The sequence below is a fragment of the Crotalus tigris genome, unplaced genomic scaffold (genome assembly GCF_016545835.1).
Source record: "Crotalus tigris isolate CLP2741 ecotype Arizona unplaced genomic scaffold, ASM1654583v1 scf7180000024461.2689607, whole genome shotgun sequence".
Taxonomy (NCBI): Eukaryota; Metazoa; Chordata; class Lepidosauria; order Squamata; family Viperidae; genus Crotalus; species Crotalus tigris.
The window spans coordinates 157,433-183,715 of record NW_024100631.1 but is presented as its reverse complement, the minus strand read 5'-3'; the positions used below and the strand labels follow the sequence as shown (position 1 = coordinate 183,715).

General features: G+C 43.2%; 1 protein-coding gene across 5 annotated transcripts in view; it reads right to left on the bottom strand.

Annotated features, from left to right (window-relative positions):
• LOC120303167 (splicing factor SWAP) overlaps positions 1-23,105 on the bottom strand; it is an 87,968-nt gene extending 64,863 nt beyond the window's left edge. For 2 of the 5 annotated variants that reach the window (XM_039332412.1, XM_039332413.1), the window contains exons 1-7: positions 22,681-23,105; positions 17,544-17,713; positions 16,740-16,874; positions 12,372-12,460; positions 8,405-8,624; positions 6,668-6,774; positions 4,541-4,673 (exon numbers count right to left, since the gene is read on the bottom strand). In XM_039332412.1, coding sequence (XP_039188346.1) covers positions 4,541-4,673; positions 6,668-6,774; positions 8,405-8,624; positions 12,372-12,460; positions 16,740-16,874; positions 17,544-17,713; positions 22,681-22,964 — 1,138 coding nt within the window. In that variant the 5' untranslated portion in view covers positions 22,965-23,105. Of the gene's footprint in view, positions 1-4,540; positions 4,674-6,667; positions 6,775-8,404; positions 8,625-12,371; positions 12,461-16,739; positions 16,875-17,543; positions 21,167-22,680 lie in introns of those variants that run through there. The other 3 variants (XM_039332416.1, XM_039332415.1, XM_039332414.1) reach the window with 3 other exon arrangements.
• Positions 23,106-26,283: the final 3,178 nt, after the last annotated feature.

Here is a 26,283-nt window from a genome sequence, read left to right as displayed (position 1 = left end):
CTCAGTGGATCAAGTTTCCATAGTTCTTGACAAAATCTTCTTGCAGAGGAACACCAAGTCAGAGGTGGAGAATCTCTGCCTCCAAACTCAGTTTCTAGAGAAGGGATTGCTGTCTTTCTACGGTAGACAATATCAAACTTTTTTTTCCATTGGTCTATGGCAGTGGTGGCGAACCTATGGCACGGGTGCCAGAGGCGGCACTTGGAGCCCTCTCTGTGGGCACGCGTGCCGTCGCTCCAGTCCTAGGCCTTCAGCTGGGTTTTATAAAACCTTTTCGCTTTAGGCCTCCGCCACCGTGTACAAAAAAAAAAGGTTCAATCAATTAGTCAATTTCAACTTCTCGCGGGAAAAATAAAGATCTTGCAAAGTTGGAATTGATTGATTGAACTTTTTAGTCCCACCCCGTCTGCCATTACCACCCCAGCCACGCCCACCCAATGGGCCACACCCTCCCAATGGGCCATGCCCACCCAATGGGCCACACCCAGCCAATGGGCCACACCCACCCGGCACCCGACGATGCGTAAGTGGGTTTTGGGTTGCAGTTTGGACACTCGGTCTCTAAAAGGTTCGCCATCACTGATCTATGGAGATTCTCAGTCATCCAGATCATGGGTTGTCCCAAAAGTGCTTTTTTCAAAGGGCAAATGGACTTTCTTAAAAAAAAAAAAAAAACCACCGTTGGGATTTATTTCATTTATTAAATGTATCTGCCGCCCCTCTCATCGACAAGGTGACCCTTGAAGAACAAGCAGCTGGAATAACGTAAGGCAGCTTCTCGTAGAAAAGAATTATATGGCCCCTCCAGATATCTTTGCTTGCAGTTCTGCCACTAAACAAAATTCAGAACGTCTGAAAATAATCACCCAGACAAAAATGACATCTTGGTTTCCTTTCAATCCCAAGATTGTGATAAGAGAATGTAAAGATTGTAAATGCCACTTCTATGTTACGATGGGGTTTTAAGTTCTGGGTAATTTTCTACAGCACTCTTAAGAAATTCTCTCTCATTTTGCAAGACCTCGTTCTCTTATTAAGATGACTATTTGGTGATTAGCATCACGCCTTTTGCTCAGCTGGCCTTTAACTCATTTTAATATTTAATGTGCAATAAATGACTCACTTGATGAACTCATCCGGTGTTGCAGAACAGATAAAACTAACAATGACCACCGTGACAAATGTCCTTTTGAGAAAGTTATGCAACTCCCCTCCCTTTTACAATAGTGTTACTTATTTGCAGTAAGAAATATGAAGTAGTAATAAACAAACCAAAACAAATATGTTTTCCAAAGGATAAGCCTCCAGGAAATCATCAATCAATGCTTTACTCTCAAAACGTGAATCGTTATATACTGATTATATTTGAAACTCTTTCTCAGCTTTTAAAAGATAAAAATCTAGATGCTAGAAATCCAATTATCTCAGTATACAATGAGTATACTTGTGCAGATAATTTAATCAGATCAACTATCTTATGGATATTCACCAGGAGTTTAATTTGCTACCCTTTTCTTTCTGAGTGAGGAAGCATCTCCAATGCAGCTAATTTCATGCAGAAAAATGAACGATTGGGCTAGGAAAAGCATGAAAATTAAGGCACTCCTTCAAACAAACTATTTTTCCAGGATGAGACAATATTTACAGTAAGTTAATTAAGAAAAGCTTTCGCCACTAGAAGCACAAGAACAAATTAAAGGATGGATGCAATGGAAGCGAACACAAGGAAAAGAACGAACTGGTTCTCCCCTCATCTGCATTTAGCCATGACTGATTTTTTGCTTCGCGTTGTACAGTGCTACCTTGGTGCTCAACTGCTTTGAAACTCATCAAAATTGGTACTCAATGCACTTTGACACGAAAATTTTGTCCCGATAATCATTGTTTGTTTGGTACTCAATGCACAAGCTAGAACTTGTCTGGGTCTGCGGCTTTGTGACTCACTACATTATTTCTTGTGTGAAAAATTTGTCCGATACTCATAGGTTTTGGTACTCATTGCGCATCCCAGAACCAATTAGCAATGAGGACCGAGATACTAACTGTACTTTGAACTACTGTTTTGAAAATCATATTCATGAGTTTTGTCAGTTTGAAAAGTGAGAACCAAGGTAAGAGAAATTGCCATCCAATGTTACACGCTCCTGTTGAGTCTGTTCGCCTCACATGTATAAATCAATTTCTTTATGATCAGAGATCAACGATAAAAACAACCCAATAAAATAAAATACATAAAATAAAAACCCCTATGTGAAACAAACAGGAATCTGAAACTGAACCATAGAAAGCACTGTGCTCATAATACCTAGTCACTTAAAAAAAAAAAAAAAAAAAAACTTGGCTATCGCTGGCCAGGTATTTAACGTTCTACGGCATTTCTTGTGACAGCAATGATTTTATTTCTCTCTGAAACCAGTCTTTTTTTTTTTTTTAACTATTCATGGCATGCTGTTAGAGTCTGCCTCTCTGCCATTCTGCACCATGCTATCTTTGGTCTTCTAATTACAGATTAGGACCTCCTTTTTAAGGAAGAACAGTGCTGTGTTTCTGAAATGAATGAAGCAGCTCTGATTTTTTTTCTTCCTTTTCCCCTACGGCGGAGAAATATAGTTAAATTAACATTTTCCGAGACACGTATGTTTTGATGATGGGTGCCTGTAGATTCTGTCTTCCGTTCAATCTCTTTGAGGCATTGTAATGAGGAAGCGAAGCCAGGAAAAATAAAGGAAGTTTTACTCAAATGAAAGGTTAAATGCTACTATGTTCCACACCAAGAATGAGCTGGCTCCAGTTTAAATGCAGCCAGGATGATTTCTCGTTTTTAAATCCGAATGATTGCGGTTCCTGGATACAACAATGAGAAAGCAAGAATCTAAACCTCGAGGTCTCGTTTCTCTGATGCTAACACAGACTAATAGGAACTTGTCGGATCTCGCATATAGAGGGCAGAAGTATGAAAAATATTACTAACTACACCCTCTGATGCTCAATTTGCGTAAACTGATGCCTGGCATGCGCCTTCCAAAATGAAACTGTCTTCATTAATTTGATTCCCTTCCACTCTGCTCTTTGGCGTTTAGGATATCAATATTGCACAATCCATCTTCCCTCGTCTGATGAAACAGGCAGCCCCATGATGGGAAAAGAATAAAAATACATCATCGGGGGCCACTGTTGCTAGGCGAAGAAAGATAGGTCGTTTTTTTCCTGCAATGGGACTATCATTGTTCAGCCCAAGCTGCCTGGAAAAAGATGGGACAGCTCGCAGGGAGGGGGTATTAAACAGCATATTCTCAAGCCACAAAGATATGTTCTTTGACTTTGGGGGGGGGGGAAGAAAGAGACAACTCCAATCCAGAAAATAATCACCTTTTAGGGCAGGGGTCTCCAATCCCCAGGCCATGACCCAGTACCAGGCTGTGGTCTCTTGGGAATCGGGCTGCGCAAGCGTCGGGCGAGCGCACAAAACTCCATTTGTGTAAGCCAGTGGTTCTCAACCTTTCTAATGCCGCAACCCCATAATACAGTTCCCCATGTTGTGGTGACCCCCAACCACTTATACATCACCGGGTGCCAGGGGCGTGGCCAAAGAAAAGGGGGAAAAATGGCAGACAGCCTTGTTTGGCGACCCCCGTGAAATGGTCGTTCGACCCCAAATGGGGTCCCGACCCACAGGCTGAGAACCCCTGGTGTAAGCAGTGAGTGTGCACTCGCCCATTTGTGCAAGGGCACCCGCTGCTTGCGTGGAACCGTCCGCTCTCAACCCCCCACTCCGCTGCTGCTGCCCCCCCCCACAACTAGTCTGCAGAGCTGGAAAGGTTGCGGACTGCAGTTTTAAAGCATACTAATTTAACCCAGAGGTCTGAGGCCATGCACCCCCACGTGCCGTTGTTCCAATGACACCCTCCCCCACTTGACCCAAAATCTGAATTCAGGGGAAAATACAGGTAGTCCTCGACTTACGACATCAATCGAGCCCAACATTTCTGTCGCTAAGCGAGATACGTGTAAACATGTGCCCCATTTTACGACTGTCAGGATTCCGACTAATGAAGCACTTCAAAGAACTTTCAGGCATGTTCCCTAAAGCCTTTATTACAGAGCTACAAATTGCCGGTCACCACCATGGACATTTTGATGCCAGAATCTGACTTCCTCTCGCTGGCATCAAACTTTTTTTGCTAAACCCCTCCCTTATCTTGCAGTCACAAGTCACATTATCCAATTAGTGTGAAGGTCAAAAGTTTACTTCCTCTTTCTTTCCTGGACTTTTTACCCCCCCCCCCACTCTAAGCTATGTATTAACCCAGTAAATACCAGACAGTTTTGCATATTGTCAAAGCAAGAATATACAGTATTTGCAGCATTGGCAACGACCTTTCTGGCCACAGGGATGAAGTGAATCGCTACAGTTGTGAAATTAGTGACACAGTTGTTAAGCTAAAGGCTACCCAATAGCCATCACGATTGTCTCTTGGAGCCCATTATAAATGACAACTTCCTCCCAGCGTTAATTCTCTTATATCAAACATGTACTTACGATCGGAAGAATATTCCACTTGGGACGACGGAGCGGCTGTTCCTTCACTCGCCTGAGAAACAGCGAGGTTGTCGGCTTGAGCTTTGCGAACAAGGGCGGCCAACGGGTGATCAGGATCCACGACCTTGAGAGGCTACAAGAGGCAAACACAAGGAGCCGAGGTGGCGCAGCAGTTAAGAGTGCAGTCCTGCAGGCCACTTTAGCTGACTGTGTTCAGCAGGTCAGCGGTTCAAATCTCACCGGCTCAAGGTTGACTCTGCCTTCCATCCTTCCGGGGTAGGTCAAATGAGGACCCAGATTGTTGGGGGCAATGTAAATATATATATATATATATATATATATATATACACACACACACACACACATACATACACATTGCTTACTGGTGTACACCGCTTAGAGCAGTGATTCTCAACCTTTCTAATGCCGTGACCCCATAATACAGTTCCCCATGTTGTGGTGACCCCCAAGTGGGTGTGGCCACCAATAAGAGGGAGTAGGACAGCTAGGGAAAAGGGAAAAAAAATGGCGGACAGCATGGTTTGGCGACCCCCGTGAAATGGTCATTCGACCCCAAATGGGGTCCCGACCCACAGGTTGAGAACCACTGGCTTAGAGAGTGCTCGCACTTAAGTCTCATAAATAAATAAATAAACGTCACTGGGGCTGGACTCCCTCACACTGACTGCCCAACATCAAATGATCGTCCCTGTGGTTCAGAAAAACACCACAGGTTCTTCAACCACATTGGCCAGGATGATTCCAACTGCTTGCTGGAGATAGGATTGATTTATCCGGTTTATATCCCGCTTTCATTATTTTTGTAAATAACTCAAGGCAGTGATCATATCTAATACTCTTCCCTCCTTCTATTTTCCCTGCAACAACGATCCTGTGAGGTGGGTTAGGCTGAGACTGATTCAAAGTCACCCAGGTGACTTTCATGCCTAAATTGGGACTATAACTCACCTGGAGATTGGCCCAGTCATTTAGGCCCAAAGCCTAAATTGGGACTATAACTCACCATCACCTGGAGATTGGCCCACAGTCATCTAGCTGGTTTTCTTGCCTAAGGCGAGACTAAAACTCACACTCTCCTGGTTTCCAGGCCAGCATCTTAACTACTATACCAAACTGGCTCTTTATTCTAGGATTACTAGGAGGGACAACGGTTTGTAATTTTTACCAATAGAAGAGAACTTCCTTTGTCATTATTAACTTTGATTGTGCTTTTGCCCATCAAAAAAAAGGTGGGGGAAAATGTTGAATTGTCTCTCTTCCCTGAAAGAAACAGGGTGGACAGCAGAGAAACCCCTTCAGAGACAACAGCTACCAGAGAGAGAGAGAGAGAGAGAGAGAGAGAGAGAGAGAGAGAGAGATGGAAGAAGGGAAATCACAAAGGTTTTTGCTAGGAGATAAGAGGGGGAAAAAAACCCCTCACTCCATATAGTGTGCAAAACTTTAAGGGCATTATCTAGCACAGTGGTTCTCAACTGTAGTCAACCGGTCGTAAGTCGAGGACTACTCAACTGGTGCAGCACCGTTTTCAGAATGGGACTTTTGGTGGGCTCAGCAGGGCAGAGACAGTCTGGACAATTCCTATTGGCTTTCGAAAGCCAATAGAAGAAAAGGGAGTAGCACAGCTAGGGAAAAGGGGGAAAAAATGGCGGACTGCGTTGTTTGGCGACCCCCGTGAAATGGTCGTTCGACCCCAAATGGGGTCCCGACCCACAGGTTGAGAACCACTGATCTAGCATTACCGTGTTTCCCCGAAATAAGCCCTAGCATGGTTTTTCAGGATGCTCGTAATATAAGCCCTTCCCCCCAAATAAGTCCCAGTTAAGACCATCAGCCAGACGGATGCATTTAGTACTATATTTCCCCCAAAATCAGACCTAACGAGAAAATAAGCCCTGATGGGTCTTTTGGAACAAAAATTAATATAAGACCTGGTTTTATTTTGGGGAAACACGGTAGTAACCTGGAAGAAGGGGGAAAAAAAGGGCAGGGAGGGATTTTTTTGTACAGGAATTTAACAGCAGTTTAAAACTCCGTTTAAGACTTGATGTTTTCTGCTCAGAGAAAATGGGTATTGCTTCAGAAAAAGGTCGAGCCGGCTGCATTTACCTTCATCAGCTCTTCTAGCCTATTCTGTTTCTTAGAAGCGAAAAGGCTGGGATGCAGATAGTTGCCTTCGTTGTCATCATCATCGTCATCACCAGATTCCACGGCATCTGCCAAGGGAAGAACAGAAACGATGAGACCTTTTTTATTTATTTACTGTATTTAATGGCAGTATTACAGAGAGCCACATCGGGACAGCCGTTAATCAGGATGCTGAAAGGAAGGAGTCAAAAGGCCAAGGCAAGCCAAACTGCCTGGACGTTGGGAGACACTGCAAATGACTTTGCCTTGAAGGCATCTACACTTCTTGGGCAAGCTCACCCCTACACAGCAGCATCCATCTTGCAAATACAAGTAGTCCTCGATGGTTTTGTTTAGTGACCGTTCCAGGTTACAAGGGCACTGAAAAAAAGCAACTTAGGATAGTTTTTCAGGTGTCCCTGTGGTCAAGTGATCAACATTCAAGACACAAGTCAACCGATTCATATTTGTTTCACATGCAGTGTCCCGGGGGGAGGTCACGTGATTCCCCCTTTGGCGGCCTTCTAACCAGCAAAGTCAATGAGAAGGATGGATTCATTTAACAACTGCTTTGCTGACCTAACAACCTCAGCCATTCTCTTAACAACTGGAGCGAGAAAGGTCGTAAAATGGGGGCAAAAACTCACTTAACAACATTTTGGGCTCATTGGTGAATTCTGTTTGTCTTCCCGACTCTCTGCTAGTCATAGAGCTAGTCCTCCACTTATGACCGGTTCCTTAGGGACTGTCTGAAGTTACGACAAACCTATTTTAGGGCTGACTTGTGATGGTTGGGTTCCTTCTGCAGTCCCATGATCAGACTTTGGGTGTTGGGCAATACAGCTGCATTTGTAGCTGTTTGCAGGATCCTGCAGTCACCAGGCCGCATTTTATGATAGTTTTGAAGAAAACAGGCACTTTGTTTGTGTGGTTTTGTTTGTTTGTTTGTTTGTTTGTTTGGCAAAACTGTGCCCACAACAAGTCAAGATTTCGCTTTTCAACCACTGCAGAGAAAATCAACCCATGTTACAAGCACGATGGGCAGGCTCCACCACGCCGAGGACTACCTGTGTAAAGCAACATTTCCTGCCTGGAATGTTTAAGCCGAAATGTTTTCTCAAAGCTACCGTATATGCCGGCATATTAGGCGACCCAGCGTATAAGACGACCCCCGTCTTTATCGCCGAGCCACATTCCTAGAACGTTGTCTTATACGCCGGAAACTACCAGTATTTACGGCGTATAAGATGACTTGGCGTACAAGACGACCCCCGTCTTTGGTGCCGAGTTTAGCGTTTCTGGAAGTCGCCTTATACGCCGGCATATATGGTACTTGTTACTTTTATAAAAGAGCCCTGTCGAAAGAGGAAAACTGTATCAATGCAAGCATAAAACGTCAGGGTTTTTGTATGTGTGTGTGTGGTTTTTTTTTATTTTAAAAAATGGATTTAAAAAGGAACGGGTAAACGCTGCATAACTGCAGATTGGGGAGGCTGTCAGTTCGAAGCATTTAGACTCCTAATCCTCTCTCTGTAGCCTTTGGAAAAACGACTTAAAACATCTGCAGCAGATATTAGGAAACAGCTTTCTCAGCTGTCAGACGCTGGAGTGGTTCAGACAGGAACGCACGAGCTTACAGCTGCCTGACACCGTGTTTCATAAAAAAAACAAACCAAACAACGAAAAAAAAAAAAGCAACCAACCCTCCTAATCACTTACTTTTTTCCTCTTCTTTTTTCTTCTCCGTAGCATAGCGCCCTTCTTTCATGGCTTTCTGAATAAATTTGTAGTAAGGATTGAGGTAGTGATCAAACCGCAGGAAATCAAACTGGGAGTTGCGCGCCTGTTTTGCCTTCAGCATAATCTCAAACTGGGCTCCCTGCTTGCAGACAAAATTGGCCGTCCGTTCGATGATGGCGTGCATTTTGGCGGTGGGGGGCTACGGGGAGAGGGAAAAAAAAAAGTCACGTTCATCTTTAACAAGCTGCAGTTTTTCTTTTGGTTCAGGCCTCCCTTCCTTCTTTTTTTTTTTCTCCATGCTGTGGCAAATTATCCGAACGCTGGCGGCAGCGTGCCTCACTCAAAAAAGGAAAATCAGACGTGAATCTTTTAAGTTCTCCCCACTGCAGTTATGCAGGGCAATGCAGGGATTTTACAACAAATTAATAAAGACAAAGGCAGGGGTGTAATTTTGCAACTTATGATGCCAAAACCGAGCACAGCTCGGCTGTGGATGAGCAGAAAGCCATCAAATCTTCCATCTGCCTGGAATTGCCACTATAAAAGTGGGAAACCATAACGCATTGCCACTATAAAAGTGGGAAACCATAACGCATTACTTGCGAACCGTGCTCATCCAATAAGCAGTAGGTTAGAGAGATAAATTCTGGAAAAGCTCCTGGATCTCATGATTACAAAGCAAGAAGGGGGGGGGGGAACGTGGCCATTAGAACAGCAAAAAGCTCCGGAAAAAGGCCAATTTCCTTGCCTTTTTCCATTTATAAGCTGACCGCAAATAGTCCACATTACAGTTTTATTCTTTTTCAATATTGGTGCAATTGCTACCTGGGGCATTAACCGGCAACTGGGCGTCCTCGCCCCTTTTTTAAGGGATCTTGAAACCACACAATTTCCATTATTGCTAAAAAGAACGGTCGGGGCAATGAATACACCAAAAAGGGAGTGTGACTCTTTTATGCTAAGCATTTACCAACAAGAACGTTACCTAAATAAAACACAGGTAGTCCTCGACTTACAATAGTTTGCTTAATGACCATTTAGCTACAACGGCACTGAAAAAAAGTGATTTACGACTATTTTTCACACTTGGGAACCGTTGCAGCATCCCCAGGGTCATGTGGCTGAAATTCAGAGGCTTGGCAATTGACTCATAGTTATGACGGTTGCAGGGTTCCCGGGTCACGTCTGGCAAGCAGTCATTGGGGAAGCCGGATTTACTTAATTATTTTCTTAATTATACTTAATTATGAGCAAGGGCAGTGATTCACTTAATAATTGTGGCAAGAAAGGTCGTTAACATGGGGCAAAAGCAAGAGAAATTTTGAGCTCAGTTGCGACTGTAAGCAGAGGACGACCCGTATGGGAGGGTTTTGGTTTTTTTGAACAATGATCTTTTTTTTCATTCTTCAGTCAAATCACCTGAGAAATGTAGCATGTAAAGCTTTTAGAGGAATACCCTGGGATACCGTTGTACTCCCCACAGCATAAAAAGTTTTTTATTAAAGGTCCACCTCCCTACTTTCTAAAAGAGATCCAAGCAAGAAAATGTGTCTCCACCCCCCCCCCCCCATTTTTCTCCACCAACCTCTAAGTTAGGTAGGCTTGGCCAAGAGAAACTGACTTGCCCAAAGTTGTGCTTCCACAACTGAAAGCAGATTAAAGTACCCTAACTCGCCTTCCACCTCATCTGCTGCATCAAGCGAGCCGTTTTTAAAGACAGTGGCTAAAATTAGGCGGCAAAGTGTACCCACTTCGTCCTTGTGATTTACACAGTAGGACACGAATTCTGCAACGGTTTTGTAGATTCCTTATGCAAGGCTCCAATCATGCAGTTAATTTCAAAGGCAATCAGGGAACAATGTCTTTAGAAAAAAAAAGAACACGGAGCCACCCACACCAGTTTATGTCTCCTTTTTCAACTACCTGAAGCCTATCTAAGATAGACTCCTGCATCTGTGAAAAGACTTAAGGGGAAAACACCAGAGCAATAGCACTAGCACTAGTTAGACTTATATACCGCTTCACGGTGCTTCACAGCCTTCTCTAAGATGTTTACAGAGTCAGCATATTTGCCCCAACATTCTGGGTCCTCATTTTACCGACCTCGAAAGGACGGAAGGTTGAGTCAACCTTGAGATGGTGAGGATCAAACTCCTGGCAATGAGCTGAGCCTAACCACTGTGCCACCATAGCAAGTAATTCTGATGTTATTAGAGATTTACAAGAGGTCCTCTTGGGTGGATAACCATGATTTATTAACAAAGAGGGTTTTAAAAAGTCTCAAGTCATAAACCTGGGGGCAGCAATGCTAAGGAAAGGAATTCCGCCGGCCAGAAATAAAACAAAAACAAGCAAAAAATCCGGAGAAGGGCTACAGAAGCTTTTTTCACTGGACATCTGAAAGAATTTTAGAGATCTGAGTTCTGTGCCCACCTCGTGGAATTTAACCTTCTTTCAGAATTTCAAACTACCAAGTTGCTTTGCCTGTTATCAAAGGACTCTGATTCATGTTTGCAAGCGTTAATTCACAAGAGGAAGGCCGGTACCTGCATCTGATCTAGTTTAATTGTAAAAGGGCTCACGTCTATGCAAATGCATCTCTTATTTTCGTTCTAAGTCAGTGGTTCTCAACCTTTTTAATGCCGCGACCCCCCAACCAGTCGTAAGTCCAGGACTACTCAACTGGTGCAGCACCGTTTGCAGAATGGGACTTTTGGCGGTCTCAGCAGGGCAGAGACAGCCTGGACAATTCCTATTGGCTTTTGAAAGCCAATAGAATTAGACTCTATTCAAGAGAGTCTATTCTATTGGCTTTCAAAAGCCAATAGAATAAAAGGGAGTAGCACAGCTAAGGAAAAGGGGAAAAAAATGGCAGACTGCGTTGTTTGGCAACCCCCGTGAAATGGTCGTTCGACCCCAAATGGGGTCCCGACCCACAGGTTGAGAACCACTGTTCTAAGTTATTCTGCAGATGGTAGGTTGGAAAGCTGCTAGAACAACACACCTAAAATGCAATAAGCAGGCAAATAATATTGCGCTGCCTCTGCGAATCAGGAGAAACTAGACGATCTCGATAATAAAATATGAGTTACAGCAGAATGATTCAACTAGGAAGAGCCAGACTGGCAAAATAATTCCAGGGTTGTAAATCTTACTGAGAAGCCTCAGACAACCTTCCTAAAATATGTGAGTGTGTGTGGAGGGGTGGGGTGTTCCCCCTCATCACAGCATTATTATTGCAATTGTTTGCAGTAGACCAACTATTCTTTTACAATATCAACAGTATCCGACACGGTGCTAAATAATGAGAAACTCACTCTGGGAATCTCTTCCCAGAAGATGTTTACTCCTGGTTTACTCCCAGGTAACTATGAGTGGGACTACAGGTAGTTCTTTTAGTGACGGTTCAAAGTTACAATGGCACTGAAAAAAAGTGATTGTTCATTTTTCATACTGCTGACCCATCCCAGCATCACGGGATCAAAATTCAGATGCTTGGCAACCAACTCATATTTATGACGGTCACAGCGTCCCTGTGTGTGTGTGTATGTGTGTGTGTGTGTGTGTGTATGTGTGTGTGTCATGTGATCCCCGTTTGCGACCTTCCGAAAGGCAAAATGAGTGGGGGAAAGCCAGATTCACTGTGGGACTATCTTAGCAACTGCAGTGATTCGTTTAACCACCGTGGCGAGTAATGAGGCAAAACTCACTTGACAAATGTCAATCTGCAGTCGTTAAGTCGAGGACTACCTGGGCAGCCTAAATCTGCCGATCTCAATCAATGCAAGAGCCAGCAATGTGAAGATAAAGATATTCAGGAAGCTTTTGGAACTGAATCTCCGAACAGATGTTGACCGAAGATTTACTTGTTGCATTATTCAAAATGACAGACAGGAAGACGCAGTAGATACTCCACGCAGTTGATCTGTATTAACAACATACTCACCAGTTCCACATCGGAAGGTACGCTCAATCCCGAAGGGGCGATAAACGGCTCTTCGTTTTCTTCTAGGCTTTCTGCCTTGGCTGCGGCCACTGATAAATAAATCAGAAGAAGGCAACGCTATCATACAAAGCTCTCTCTAGCAAACTGAACGCAAACAAAACATCGAGTGAGCTTCACTCGTCGCCAGTCTATTTTTTCCCCATCTGCATGTTTCCAGGCTGCACGATAAGTGCCAATTTTCTTTCATTACCTCTGTTTATTGGGTTAGCCTGCCTCTGCTGAAGAACGCAAACATGTTTTGCTAACCCGATTGTGTAACTACTATTGCTTAGGAGACCATGACTATGAGGCGGGATTGAGCCTTAATGCATCTCGGCAAAATGGATGGCGCAGATGTTCGGTACACGTTCCACCTGAGCGACACCCCAGCGAACATCGCTTGAACAACCCAGAACCAATTAAAAGAAGAGACTTCGAAGAGGATCCACCAGTGATTCCGAAGTTAAGAGCCATTAGAAGGAGACGGGCCGCACGGAGGAAGCCCCATCCATCTTGGTTACATCAATCAGACTGCAGATTTTTCCTTTCTCACTGCCAAGAAGATGAATCCTTGATGCGTGTATTTACACAGCCAGCTTCTAGTTTTTGAAATAATCTGTACTCTGCCTTGCTAGATTAATTCACAGGAGTAATTAGGGAGCTTGCTGGGATAATAACAACATTTCATTCATTAATGTCTTTTCGCTGATACCTGGGTGGCTACTTTTTACAAATCAGTAGCTACAATTCAGCCACTTAAAAAAATGGCCAAAACTGTTCAGCTTATATATTTTTTAAAAGTTGGCAGCATTCTCTTTCCCATCCACAAGTCATCCCAAAATTGGCTGCAATCACACTGCCTAAATTGGTCCATTGTGTAAGGAAATTTTGACGGGGGAATGCTTGTTTTGTACCTTATCTGGATAGATAACTAGTCCTCGACTTGTAACAGTTCATTTAGCGACCGTTCAAAATTACAACGGCACTGGAAAAAGTGACTTATGACAATTTTTCACACTTATGACCGTTGCAGCAGCATCCCCATGTGATCAAAATTCAGACACTTGGCAACTGATTTGTATTTAGGACGGTTGCAGTTCCCCTGGGTCATGTGAACAGTTTTCTGACGAGCAAAGTCAATGGGGAAGCGAGATTCACTTAACAACCGTGTTACTAACTTAACAACTGCAGGGATTCCCTTAACATCTGTGGCAAAAACAGGTCGTAAAACTCACTTAACGCCTGTCTCACTTAGCAATTCAGAATTTGGGCTGAGGGCCTCATTGGCTGCATGGCATCAGACCCCTGGGTTAAAGCTGTCTGCTCTACAAAGATTTACCTGTAGTAACTTTATAGATTAACTCATTAATTCACTGAGTGGCATGCTGTATCCACTTGATATAGTAATCCATCACTAGATGAACTCCGTTAACCTTCAATTCAATTATTTTCCTGTCTTAGATTTTTAAACAACATGCAAGAACTGGGATCCGAAGAAAATATACAAAGCCACATGAGAACACATTAGTTTCTCCAGAGCGGGTGGATGCAGCATCGAAAGGACTAGGGGAAGATTAAGAGGGATCTACTTAACAACCAGAAGAGACATTTTGCCCTTGTTTAATACCAGACAAAGCATACACAACCCTTTGATCTATCCCAGAATCAATAAAGTTGTAAATTCCTTTCTGCAACTTCCCAGTGGTTAATTATTAATAGCACCCCCCATTTAATCTGGAGGAGCAAACTCAGAATTGTAATTCTGTTACAGGGAAGGGAAGGCAAGCCTCAGATTCAATACAACCAGTGTGAGTGTGCATGCTTGTGCAACGGGAGATAGGTGGATCAAATTCACGTCTCCCATACAAAGTGAGTCCTAATGGCTCTCAACGATTGTGATGTACAGTTCGTACGAATGCGCCTGCGGCAAATCAAGTCAGCGGGCTCAAATTTAACCATAATCTGACAGTGGCACAAAAAGTAGGGTTCTAGACAGTTGAAGTCTGTGGGGACTACAAACCGTAGAGCAGGCAAAGCGATTTAACAATAACTGTCTTATTTTTTTTCCCCCATTTATTTTTAAACATTTCCTGCAATGCTGTTTTTCTAATGCCACTGTCACTGGGAAGAAAAACAAACAAACATGTTTTCAGAGACACTCACAAACAGCTAAGCTCACTTCAGGGAAGTTGTTTTAATGATCTGTCCTAAGAACATCTGTTTCTCTTCGGTGGGATTGAAAAACTCGTGTGATTTGACACTACGGCAAGCCTTACCATTACAAGTCTTAAAAGCATTGTGAGCTTCTCAAAGAGCAGCAGGCAAACATCACGCATTAATCATGTAACAGCTACCACACTATCCGTTCTCCCTATACTCAAGCTGGATTGGATCTGGGCCACTTAGAACTGCCGAAGGAAACGGATCATCGTGAAACTTTAATTTACCAGCAAAAAGGATAACGTGACACTTGTAAACATGACAGTCTCTGGTGTTCCTTGTAGTATGACTGCCTAAGCCACTGGTGGTGCGTTTTATTTATTTATTCTTCAGCCACATTGTGCCTGTTACATTGCACAGAAAGGCAATGAGCAACATCAGCTGCAAGGCGGCAAAAAGTGAATGGAAAAAACTTTGACAGGATGCACGCTACATCCTGTAAGGCAACTTGACATGTCTCAAACCAGAAAGCTGACAGCCAAGTATTTGAAACAATGAGTAAGAATATTTCAGGGAATCTGAAAAAAAAACTGATCTGAATGATCGGGGTCTCACTTTCTTTGCTGGTTTTAAAAGGATTGAGTAAGCTAATACACCCGTTTTACTTACTTCCATGCCAGTTCCAAGCTACTTAATGTAAAGAAACTCTTCCAGCCTCTAAAAACTACAACATTTGAAAGCCAGCTTGGTCTAGTAGTTAAGTCACTACGTTAGAAGTCAGGAAATCACAAGGTCTAGTTGCACTTTAGGCATGAAAATAGGCTGGGTGACTTTGGGCCAATCACTAGGAGACAGTGAGTTCTAGTCCCGCCTTAAGGCATGAAAGCTGGCTGGGTGATAGTGGGCCAATCACCAGGAGACTGTGAATTCTAGTTCTGCCTTGGGCATGAAAATAGGCTGGGTGACTTTGGGCCAATCACTAGGAGACAGTGAGTCCTAGTCCCGCCTTAAGGCATGAAAGCTGGCTGGGTGAAATTGGGCCAATCACCAGGAGACTGTGAGTTCTAGTCCCGCCTTAAGGCATGAAAGCTGGCTGGGTAATATTGGGCCAATCACCAGGAGACAGTGAGTCCTAGTCCCGCCTTAAGGCATGAAAGCTGGCTGGGTGAAATTGGGCCAATCACCAGGAGACTGTGAGTCCTAGTCCCGCCTTAAGGCATGAAAGCTGGCTGGGTGAAATTGGGCCAATCACCAGGAGACAGTGAGTTCAAGTCCCGCCTTAAAGCATGAAAGCTGGCTGGGTGACATTGGGCCAATCAGTAGGAGAACGTGAGTTCTAGTCCCATCTTTGGTATGAAAGAGAGTTCAATTGGGGCCAATCATACTCTCTCAGCACAACGACTCACTGTGATCACGCCTGACTGCATAAAAGTACCGGGGTGATTGTAGGTGCAGATATGTCCACCATCCAGCCTTAATTTACCTTAACACAGTTTTTAACTTGCCCAAAGTTGGCAGTTATTGAAAGAATCCTTAGGAAAACTAAAGCAAAACTCGTCACTGTTATATGCATTAGACCAGGGGTAGGCAACCTTGGCTCTTTTATGACTCATGGACTTCAACTCCCAGAATACCTGAGCCAGTTGAAGTCCATGAGTCATAAAAGAGCCAAAGTTGCCTACCCCTGCATTAGACCAATCACCATAAAACTAAAACACCGCCCTTAACCCTGCAAGTTGCTCTCCGATCTTTTGAACGGAAGCCTTCAAAACTCAACCGAAGGCACAATTCAGATTAGGAATCTGAATTGGAAACCCTGTTTTCAATAACATTTTTTAAGGCAAACATTACGATTTCTTTGATCTCCTGTCACAAAATGCTAGCGAACTAGGGCACTGACTTGGGGACAGAAAAAAAAAAACATTAGGATCACAATAAAAGAAGTGGGGAAAAAAAAAAGAATCAGAATAAAAAGGCACCGCAAGCATCTCATGTTGTTTTTATCACTTGAAAACACGATCACAGAAAACCACAAAAGAGATGTTTTGTTTTGGGTGCAGGTATCCCTAAACTGGGAAACTGAAAGCCTTCCATCAATAGAACTAGAAAATCCTAGCCCACCCAATAGGATTTTTCTGAGCTCTTTAAAGAAAACAATTTTTCCCTTACCTTTGGCCTTAAATGGCTGTTCTTCTTCCTCAGTGGGTTCTGATGGATCATAATAATCACTACTGTAGGTAAATCCCACTGCATTATAGGATCCATCCTCAGCCAAAGCTTCACTCAGTCTCTTGTATTCTTCCTCTTGAAGAAAAAAGCAACACGCAATTAAAAAAAGGGTGGAAAAATATAAATACAGCTAACTTTTTTTTTTTTTTTTTTTTTAAAGAACGACACATATTTCACCCTAGCATTCAAGCACAAACGGTACAGCAAGCTGACCACGTGGGTCAGTTATGGACAATGGTATTTCTGCCCAACGGCAGAAGATTTGAGTTTTTTCTTTCTTCTTCTTCTTTTTGGATGGTCTCCGTTTGTATTTTTTTTATATATACATATATTTCTCCCTGCTGAGACAAGCATGACCGTCATTTCTACTCAAAAACACAGGAGGAAAAAAAAAAGAGAGACAAGAACTTTTCGATGATACAATACTGTTAAAGAAGAACAGTTAAAAGGGCGTGCTCAATGCTCAGCTTGCCCTCAAAACGTGGGCAATTCTGGGTGGCTCTACAAATAAACTATCCTGAGGTCCTCAGATACGCAAAGACGCCTGTTTTTCGAATCCACTGGGGTTACTGTCAAAATAATATCAGAAAGAGTGAGTATATAACGAATGGGAAACAATGATATTTTTCTTTCTTTTTTTAAAAAGTTACATAAGACTTTCTTCAAAGGAGGAAAAAAAAACATTTATTTTTCTTTTTCAATTCAATGTGTGCTATTCTCAGGAAATTGTCCTAGAGCTTATACCTTGCCTTGCCTCTTCCTCAAGCAAGTCCGTACGCAAGGCTAAATACCTCTCTTCGTCACAGAGAGCTTCAATTCGAGCTTCCTCTTCAGACAATTGGTAATCTCTGTTCCAGGTAGCATATTCGGCGTCGTATTCGGAAAGGTCGTGCAAGTGGCCACGCCCATCGTATCTGCAACAGGAAGAGGAGGGTCAACCAAAGGGACTTCGGGCTCGGCTTCCTGCCAAATCTACCAATACTTACCACCTATAATGCAAAAGAACCATCTAGGCACCCCGTTAAACTGACTAAAACACTTCTGACCCGCTTCCTTTAACAAGCACACACAAAAAAAACCAAGCCCCTTTGGGGAGTTATGGGTTACAATTAAAAGCGGACTATCTAACCGGCTAAAGAGGAACCAGCTGCTTTGCGTCCTTACCGTTTGTGGTTCAACCACTTAACGAGCCTAGCCAATATATGTAAGTAACGGCTAGCACAGAGGGGGCTTTTTTTTTCTTTGTCTGCAAAGGCAAATTACTTACATTTACACAAACCCAAGTACATAAATACCTATCCGTAAGAACCAAACGGTGGGCAATTCCGCGCTCCTTTCTGCTAGTCTCGAATTCTCAGAAGGAATCTTCACCAAAGAAACTTGGATCCATTGGAGGTAAAATCATGGCTAGGCTCGGCCCCTAGCTATGCGGCTGAGGAAAGAAGTCCTGGGTTATGTGATAGAGAGACACACACACATACATAGGAACAGTAACATTGGTGCAATTTAAGGAGGTTCTCTGCAGGAAACGCTCGCCGATCCCCTGAACTACAATCCATCGTTTTATGTTGGGTGTTTATTTCATTGGGTCACTATTATATATACAAAATATATTTGTAATTGTTGCGGTTTGTAAGCTGCTTAAGCATCTGTGTGGGCTAGTAATTTTTTCTGCATAATCTGCGAAAGGCCGGTAATTAAAAGAGGATTAGGCTAAGACCTAAAATGTTTTTCTTTGTGGCTGGGAAACACGAGCAGAAGGGAGCAACTGGGTCCATTCCACCATTCTGAGAGGAAAGTGGAATATGAAGTTTGGTTAAAGGGCTCATCAGATGAAAACTAATTAAGTAATTGACTTTATTATTATTATTTAAAAAAAACCAGACTTATGAATAAAAAGGCATTTTCTTCTAAGGTGTAATTATCTCAATGCCATTTTGCTTCCTCAAAAACAAACAATTCCAGAGAGAGCGAGATAAAAAACAAAACCCCCGCTGAAAGATTATCAATAAATAATTTAGAGCCAGTTTTCTGTATAGTGACTACATCTATCAAACCTCCTTAATTTACAAATGTAAATTAATAAAAGATCGTGAGCATATGCATAGCTTGCTCCTACCATTTTTACAGTTTTCAGTTCTCAGAAATTGTGGAAGAGCACTGGCTGATATATGCTACTCTTTTGACTGATGACCATGAAGCTGAATTGTCAAATCAATGTTTAATTTACATTTTAATTTAATTCCAGGAAGTAACAAAATGTTGCCACGTGCAAGACATATGCCATGTGCTATCAGCAATACATTTTTGTTCTGAACGTTTAAAGAAAATTCATGTTAAATGTTTGCCAAAAAATCATTATTAGTGAGTTTCGTAGTTCCCAGTAGGCTTTGGGTTGGGAATTGGGATCTTGTAAACTTACAAAGCTTGTGTAAAGCAAAAATGGAAGAAGCAAGCTCTTACAATATGCCACACTCTACTCTTTTCAAACCAAAGCCTTCAGACTCTCGTTGCACTACTCTAGGAGAATTGTGCTAACAACAACGCCATTTCAGTCTCTTTGGCTTTCCATTCTCCTCCCCCCCCCCTAAAATGCCAATAGAAACACTTCGATCTTCCAAAACAATGAAATTAAAATCAAAGAATCACCTGTCAGTTTTGGCTTTAAATAGCAGGAGTCCCAAGCATAACAGCATCACCGAAACCATTATCTAAACGCTGTACCATTTTGTGGTAATAAAATGCGTTTCCATGAAACTACTAATACTATTAAACTAAACAGCTGGAACATCTATCTACAAATCAATGAAAACCAAGGGTTTTTTTTGCCAGAAGCCATACAAATGTAGCCAATACATGCCACAACTTCCATCACGCTAAAAGCAGCATTACTGCACTAAGTGAATTAGAGTATTAGGAATTCAGAAACAAAGATTCTACTTTGTCAAACAAGAAGCTCCCTGGAGAATTTTAAAACAGTCACTAAACCTCAGTTTAACCTTCTCTACAGGACCATTACAAAGATTGCTACGATACTACTCTGAAGAGGAAAATAAAACGCAACAAAGCAAAGACTCATCAATGAATTGTAGTAGGAAAGGAGGAGAATACAAGATTCACTTGTACAGGCCATTAAGTCACTTACTGGAAATTCAGGCAGGCAAAAAAATGGCCTAGAGAAAAAAGTCATACCACATAACAGATTTTAGGATTAATTTACTACCCTAGAGAGTATGTTTTTGCTAGGATAAACATTCAGAGACACAGATAGTCTTCCTTCCGTTTCATAACAGGAGTCATTAAAGACTTTGGTTTGAAAAGAGGGTACTCCAACCTCAGTTTATACAGGATCCACTCCTTCAAGGTGGAGGGGATATAAACAACACAGCGATCCTCTGCCAAGGAGAAAGAGACTATGGGGAGGTGAGGAGGGACTTGTAGATTTATCTAGATTAGATAAACCTTGTAGCTTTCTAGATTTCCAAAGCTGGCTTTCCTGGAATCTAAACAAAACTTTACAAATTTTGTAGGGTTTTTTTTTTTTTTTTTAAAAAAAAAAAGATGTGCTGTGGCTTGAACAGCTCAAGAAGCAGAATTCGAGGGAAGCTCTTAATCTCTCTCTTTTTTTTTAATAGCTATTATAGGAGCCATATACACCCAACTTAAGAGAAGCCATGCTGGTCTCTTCCATCAAAAACTAAACCAGCATCACTTTAAAGGCAGCTAAGATTCCATGGTTTAAAAACCATTCAGTCAAATATGTGAAGGATTTGTTTTAGTGAGTGGTCTCAGTATTGAAACCACACCTTTTAAAAATAATGTTGGTTCTTTGGAAGGCTGCTATTATCAAATCAAATTTTCTATACCTGCACCCAAAAAAACAGAAGCCTTTTTGGGGAGAACAGCTCTACCCCGGCATCTGTCATAAACAAACTGTCATGGGTAAGCATAGTCCAATACATGACTTCAGAAAGCTACTCAGAAGCTGTATTTGCAGATATGTTTTTTAAAAAAATGTTGAAAGGTGACTTAGCACTTCCACTAATAAGTTTTTTTAAGGTTACAGTATATTGTATTTATGCCCTGGTATTGCAACCAAGTGATGGCAAGTTTTGTTATTCACCAAGAACGTGCAGTAACTTGCAGCACAGATTTTCCAACAGCTGGAATTATATAATTAGATTGTTTATTCAAAAATAAACAGAGTGTCCACTATTATGTGGTTGCAAGAACCTAATATGCAAAAAAACCTTTTTACTGGTAAGAGCCGAGGTGGCGCAGCAATTAGAGTACTGCAGGCCACTTTAGCTGACTGTGTTCAGCAGGTCAGCGGTTCAAATCTCACCGGCTCAAGGTTGACTCAGCCTTCCATCCTTCCGGGGTAGGTAAAATGAGGACCCAGATTGTTGGGGGCAATGTGTATGTGTATGTGTATGTGTATGTGTGTATATATATATATATATATATATATATATATATACACACACACACACACACACACACACACACACACACACACATTGCTTACTGGTATACACCGCTTAGAGAGTGCTTGCACTTAAAGCGGTATATAAGTCTCATAAATAAATAATCTTAGGAGCTCCCTCTACAATAAGACTAAACAGCTGAATGGAAACAACAAAATTCAAAACACCGTATTGGAATTATGGGGCCTAGGCAGCCATCTCCAACCTGGACAGATGGGCCAATGGGAGTTGTAGTCCAACATGCTGAGATCACCAGGGAGGTGGAAACGGATGATAGGAGTTCTAATTTAGGCCATTACAGGTATTTCATATATTGCACCTATAGATTATGAGATTTATATTGAAGTACTCATTTAGTGTAGGGCAGGGGTGTCAAACTGCCGGCCCGCAGGCTAGACGCGTCAGGCGGAAGCTGCGCCCACCCCATTGCCGGCAATGGTATAAGTCTCCTGGTATGTTGTGCAACATCACATGACGTCAAGAGTTGGACGTGTCTGGCATAGGGCATCCAAAAGCAGCCAAGGATGCTGGATAGGGATTGTAGTCCAGCATATCCAAAAAGGAAAAAAAAAAACAGCAAAGGACAGGGATGGGGGTTGTAGACCAGCCTGTCTGAAATCAGCTAAGGAAGACAGATGGGGATGGGAGATGTAGTCCAGCCTGTCTGAAATCAGCCAGGGAAGAACAGATGGGGATGGGGTCTGTAGTCCTCCAGCCTGTCTGAAATCAACTAAGGAAGACAAATGGGGATGGGGCCTGTAGTCCAGCCTGCCTGAAATCAGCGAAGGAAGACAGATGGGGATGGGGGCTGTAGTCCAGCTGGTCTGAAATCAGCTAAGGAAGACAGATGGGGATGGGGGCTGTAGTCCAGCCAGGGAAGACAGATGGGAGTTGTAGTCCAGCCTGTCTGAAATCAGCCAGAGCTGCTAGACCAGAATTTCTCAACCTTGACCATTTTAAGGCATGTGGACTTCAACTCCCAGAATTCCACAGCCAGCATTGCTGGCTGTGGAATTCTGGGAGTTGAAGTCCACATGCCTTAAAATGGTCAAGGTTGAGAAACACTGTGCTAGACAAAGATGGGAGATGTAATCCAGTCTTGTGAAACCAGCCAGAGATATATGGGGACTGTAGTCCAGCCCTGGCAGGAGGAGGAGGAGGAGGAGGAGGCGGCGGCAGGGACCAGAGGGCCGCCTTTCCTCGCCTGGGCCCTGCCCTCCCGCCTCCACCTTGGCAGAGGATCACCGGCAGCCCCCCCTCACCTTCCCACCCTCCCCCCAGCCCCACCCGGGCCACAAGGAGGCCGAGGACCGTCAGAAGGAGGAGAAGGAGAAGAAGAAGCAGCAGCACAACGACAGCAGCGACAGTCGGGCGGGGGGTTGCTGGGCACCGACCTATCGATCATGATGGAGGCGTCGCCCATCCAGGGGATCAACTGGCGGCCTTGCTCCTGCTTCAGCGCCTTCTCGTCGTCGCGGAACAGCTTGCAGGCGTAACCGAAGACCAGCAGCTCCACGCGGCCTCCCACGCCGCCGCCGCCGCTCCCGCCTTCGCCGCCGCTCCCGCTCGGCCCGCCGGCCGAGGCCGCCGCTGACGGGAGAGGTCCCACGGAGCCCAGCGTCCGCCCGGCAGGCACCGCCGCCGCGGCCTCCGCCCCGCTCGGCCGCCCGACATACATGGCCCGAAGAAGTCGCCGCTGGAGAGCCGGAGAAGGAGAAGGAAGAGCCGCCTCACCGCGACTCCGCGCCCGGCAGTCGCCGCTCAGGCCTCCCTGACGCCGCCATCGGCCGCGAGAAAATGGCGGACGACGCCCACTTCCGGTCCGAGGCTGGGGGAACGCCCGGAAGTGTTTCCGCCGACCGCAGGCTCGAAAGACCTCCTCGGCCGATTCGTCACCCGCTGAGGCGGTTTGGGGGGAAAGCAAAACAAAACAAAAAGGTCCTAACGGCGCGCCGAGGAAGGGCGAGGGAAAGGGTGGGTGGGTTTTCCTAGAGAGACGAAGGTGGGAATTAATTTAGGGTTAAAAAAAGTACGCCGCGGGGAGTGGCGGCGAAAGTGCGACCCCGAATGGGAAGTCCCAGGAGGAGCGAGGAAAGGAAGGGGGCGGGGTTTCGGTGAAGGGAGGGGGAGGAGGAGGAGGAGCATCAAAGGACTTCGTGCTTTGCAATCAGATTACAAATTGCAGATTGTATGATAGACAGACAGCTAGATAGACAGACAGACAGATAGATGATAGATAGATAGATAGATAGATAGATAGATAGATAGATAGATAGATAGATAGATAGATAGATAATGAAGAGAGAGAGAGAGATGGGTGGGTGGGTGGGTAGATAATGATGGATAGAGATAGATGATAGATAGATGGATAGATAGATATATAGATGGATAGATAATGATGGCTAGAGATAGAGATAGATACATAGATAAACAGACAGACAGACAAATATAATAGACATAGAGAGATAGAGACAGACAGACAGACAGACAGACATAGATAGATAGATAGATATGGATGGAGAGAGATGATAGATGAATGATGGATGATGGATGGATAGATATAGATAGATATGATAGAGATTCAGAGACAGACAGACAGACACAGACAGATAGATAAATTTTATTGTCATTTTTTTACTGTGGGCACAATGGCACACATTAAAAATGAAATGTAGTTGCTCTTATTTTGATTATTATTTTGATTATTATTGTTATTATTGATCATCGCACAGTCAACCACATGTTCAGCAGGATTTGGCATTTTTGTCTACCTATCGAGTCCTTACCAAGGCAGATGTGGATGTTTGAATTGATGGTGTTGCAGATCTCATCGCAGGATGGACGCTGTTTGCAATTGACTAATGGCGAATTTGTCAATGCCGATGATGGTGTCCAAGTGGTGCTCCAGTTGTTTTGGGATTGCACCCAAGGAGCCTATTACTATTGGTACTACCCTTGCTTGCTTTTGCTACAGTCTTTCTATTTCTATTTGTAGGTCTTTGTATTTTTTTATCTTCTCCAGTTCTTTCTCGTCTATTCTGCTGTCTCCAGGCACTGCCACGTCCACTATCTAGACTTTTTTGTCTTTCTTATCGACAATTGTTAAGTCCGGGGTGTATGTGGCAGGTGCTTGTCTGTTTGAATTCTTAAGTCCCAGAGCAATTTAACTTTTTCATCATCTTCATCATCATCATCGTCATTATTGTTATGATGTTTATTATTATTATTTGCTAAAAAGACCTGGAAGTCAATCCTTTTATTTCTCCCCCCCCTTGCACTTTTTTCCCCTTCCTCATTTTCCCACTATTTTCATTTTCTTTTCTGTTTTATATTCTAATAAATTTAATAAAAGTTTTCAAAACCGGAAAAGAGTTGCAGACTCTATTTATAGCATTATTATATTTAGGGCAGCAGTGATTAATGGCTTTATGGGCTTCTTTTAGTGATAACCAACCCATGCTGCTGTGTTAGTTCCCAAGAGAACCACCTCTGCTGTTAAAATTTTGCAAGGGAAACTGTGGTCGTAAGCTGAGGACTACTATAACAATATGCCCTACCCAGTCACACCTTCATTATAAAGGTGCTATCTTTGCTTTAAAGCAATTATTCTCAACCTCTGGGGCTTTCAACACTTGTAGACTTCAAGTCCCATAATTCCCAGCCATGCGGACTTCAGATCCTAGAATTTCCTGTTATACCTGACATCACTGGGCCTGTGAGGTCTGTGACATGTTGACAAAATAGCGCAAGCCTAATTTCCTTTGAAAGAGTTACTTTTGCCCAGAATCTGGTAAATTCTGACATAAATTCTGGAATCAATCCTATTCTAGGCTTATCAAGAATATATATATAGTGATAAATTAAAAAATAATAAACTTTATTGTCATTGTGTGTGTATACATAGTATACACATACAACGAAATTTACGTGACACCCAAAGACCAGGTCCCCCACACATAATCCCCAAACATACTCCCACCCACCACAGTTCCCCACCCCTAAAACCACCCAAACATCCACCCAACAGACCAAGTAATACTGTCCAACAGTTCACTGATGGTGGCCCTTTAGTTCATTATTAAGTGCAATTACAGCTCTGGGATAAAAACTATTTAGAAAACGTGTGGTCCGAGTTTTAAATGTTCTATATCTTCTGCCAGAAGGCAACCGTCCAAAGAGATTGTAAGCAGGATGGGAAGAGTCTCTGAGAATGTTATGCAACTTCCTCAAACAGCGAGATTCAAAGATGTTGTCCAAGGCTGGTAGCTGGAGTTCGATAATATTCTGGGCAGTTTTAATGATTCTCTGTAGAGCTTTTTTGTCCGCTACAGAGCTGCTTCCATACCATGCAAGAATGCCGTATGTCAGGACATTCTCAATGGTGCTGTGATAGTAGGACAGAAGTAGATGCTGAGATAGATTTAGAAGGCCTCTTCTGTGCCTTCTTCACAAGCATGTTAACATTCATATACTTATGGAACAAACATACAGCTACAGATGGATATAAAATTCCTTCCTTGCATTTAGTGGACTGGCCTCGCGCTTAAAAGCTGCTTCTTCATGGAGCGATTGTAGGCTTAGGCGATTTGCAAATATTGGCACTCAAACTCTGCATCTAACGCCGCTTTGCATTTTCAAAGCCTGCCAAAGCACAATGTTGATTTAGGAATAAATGTCCATTTAGCCTTGTAGGCTTTTTGTGTGTGTGCCTTTTGTCCTCTGCTGAATTGTTTTCCCACCGGCTTTGGAAAAAAGGAAAAAAAGAAAAAGGATGTTTTGGAGAAGAGTGGGAAAGCAGGATAAATTCTACGCCTAATTGAAATAAAAATAATTGGTTGAATCAGTGCAGCTTTTTACCGCATTGGTGAGGCCACACTTGGAATACTGCGTCCTGTTCTGGTATCTTGCTCAATAGTAGTAATTGTGAGAGGGACCTCGGAGTCCTAGTGGACAATCACTTAGATATGAGCCAGCCGTGTGCTGCAGCTGCCAAAAAG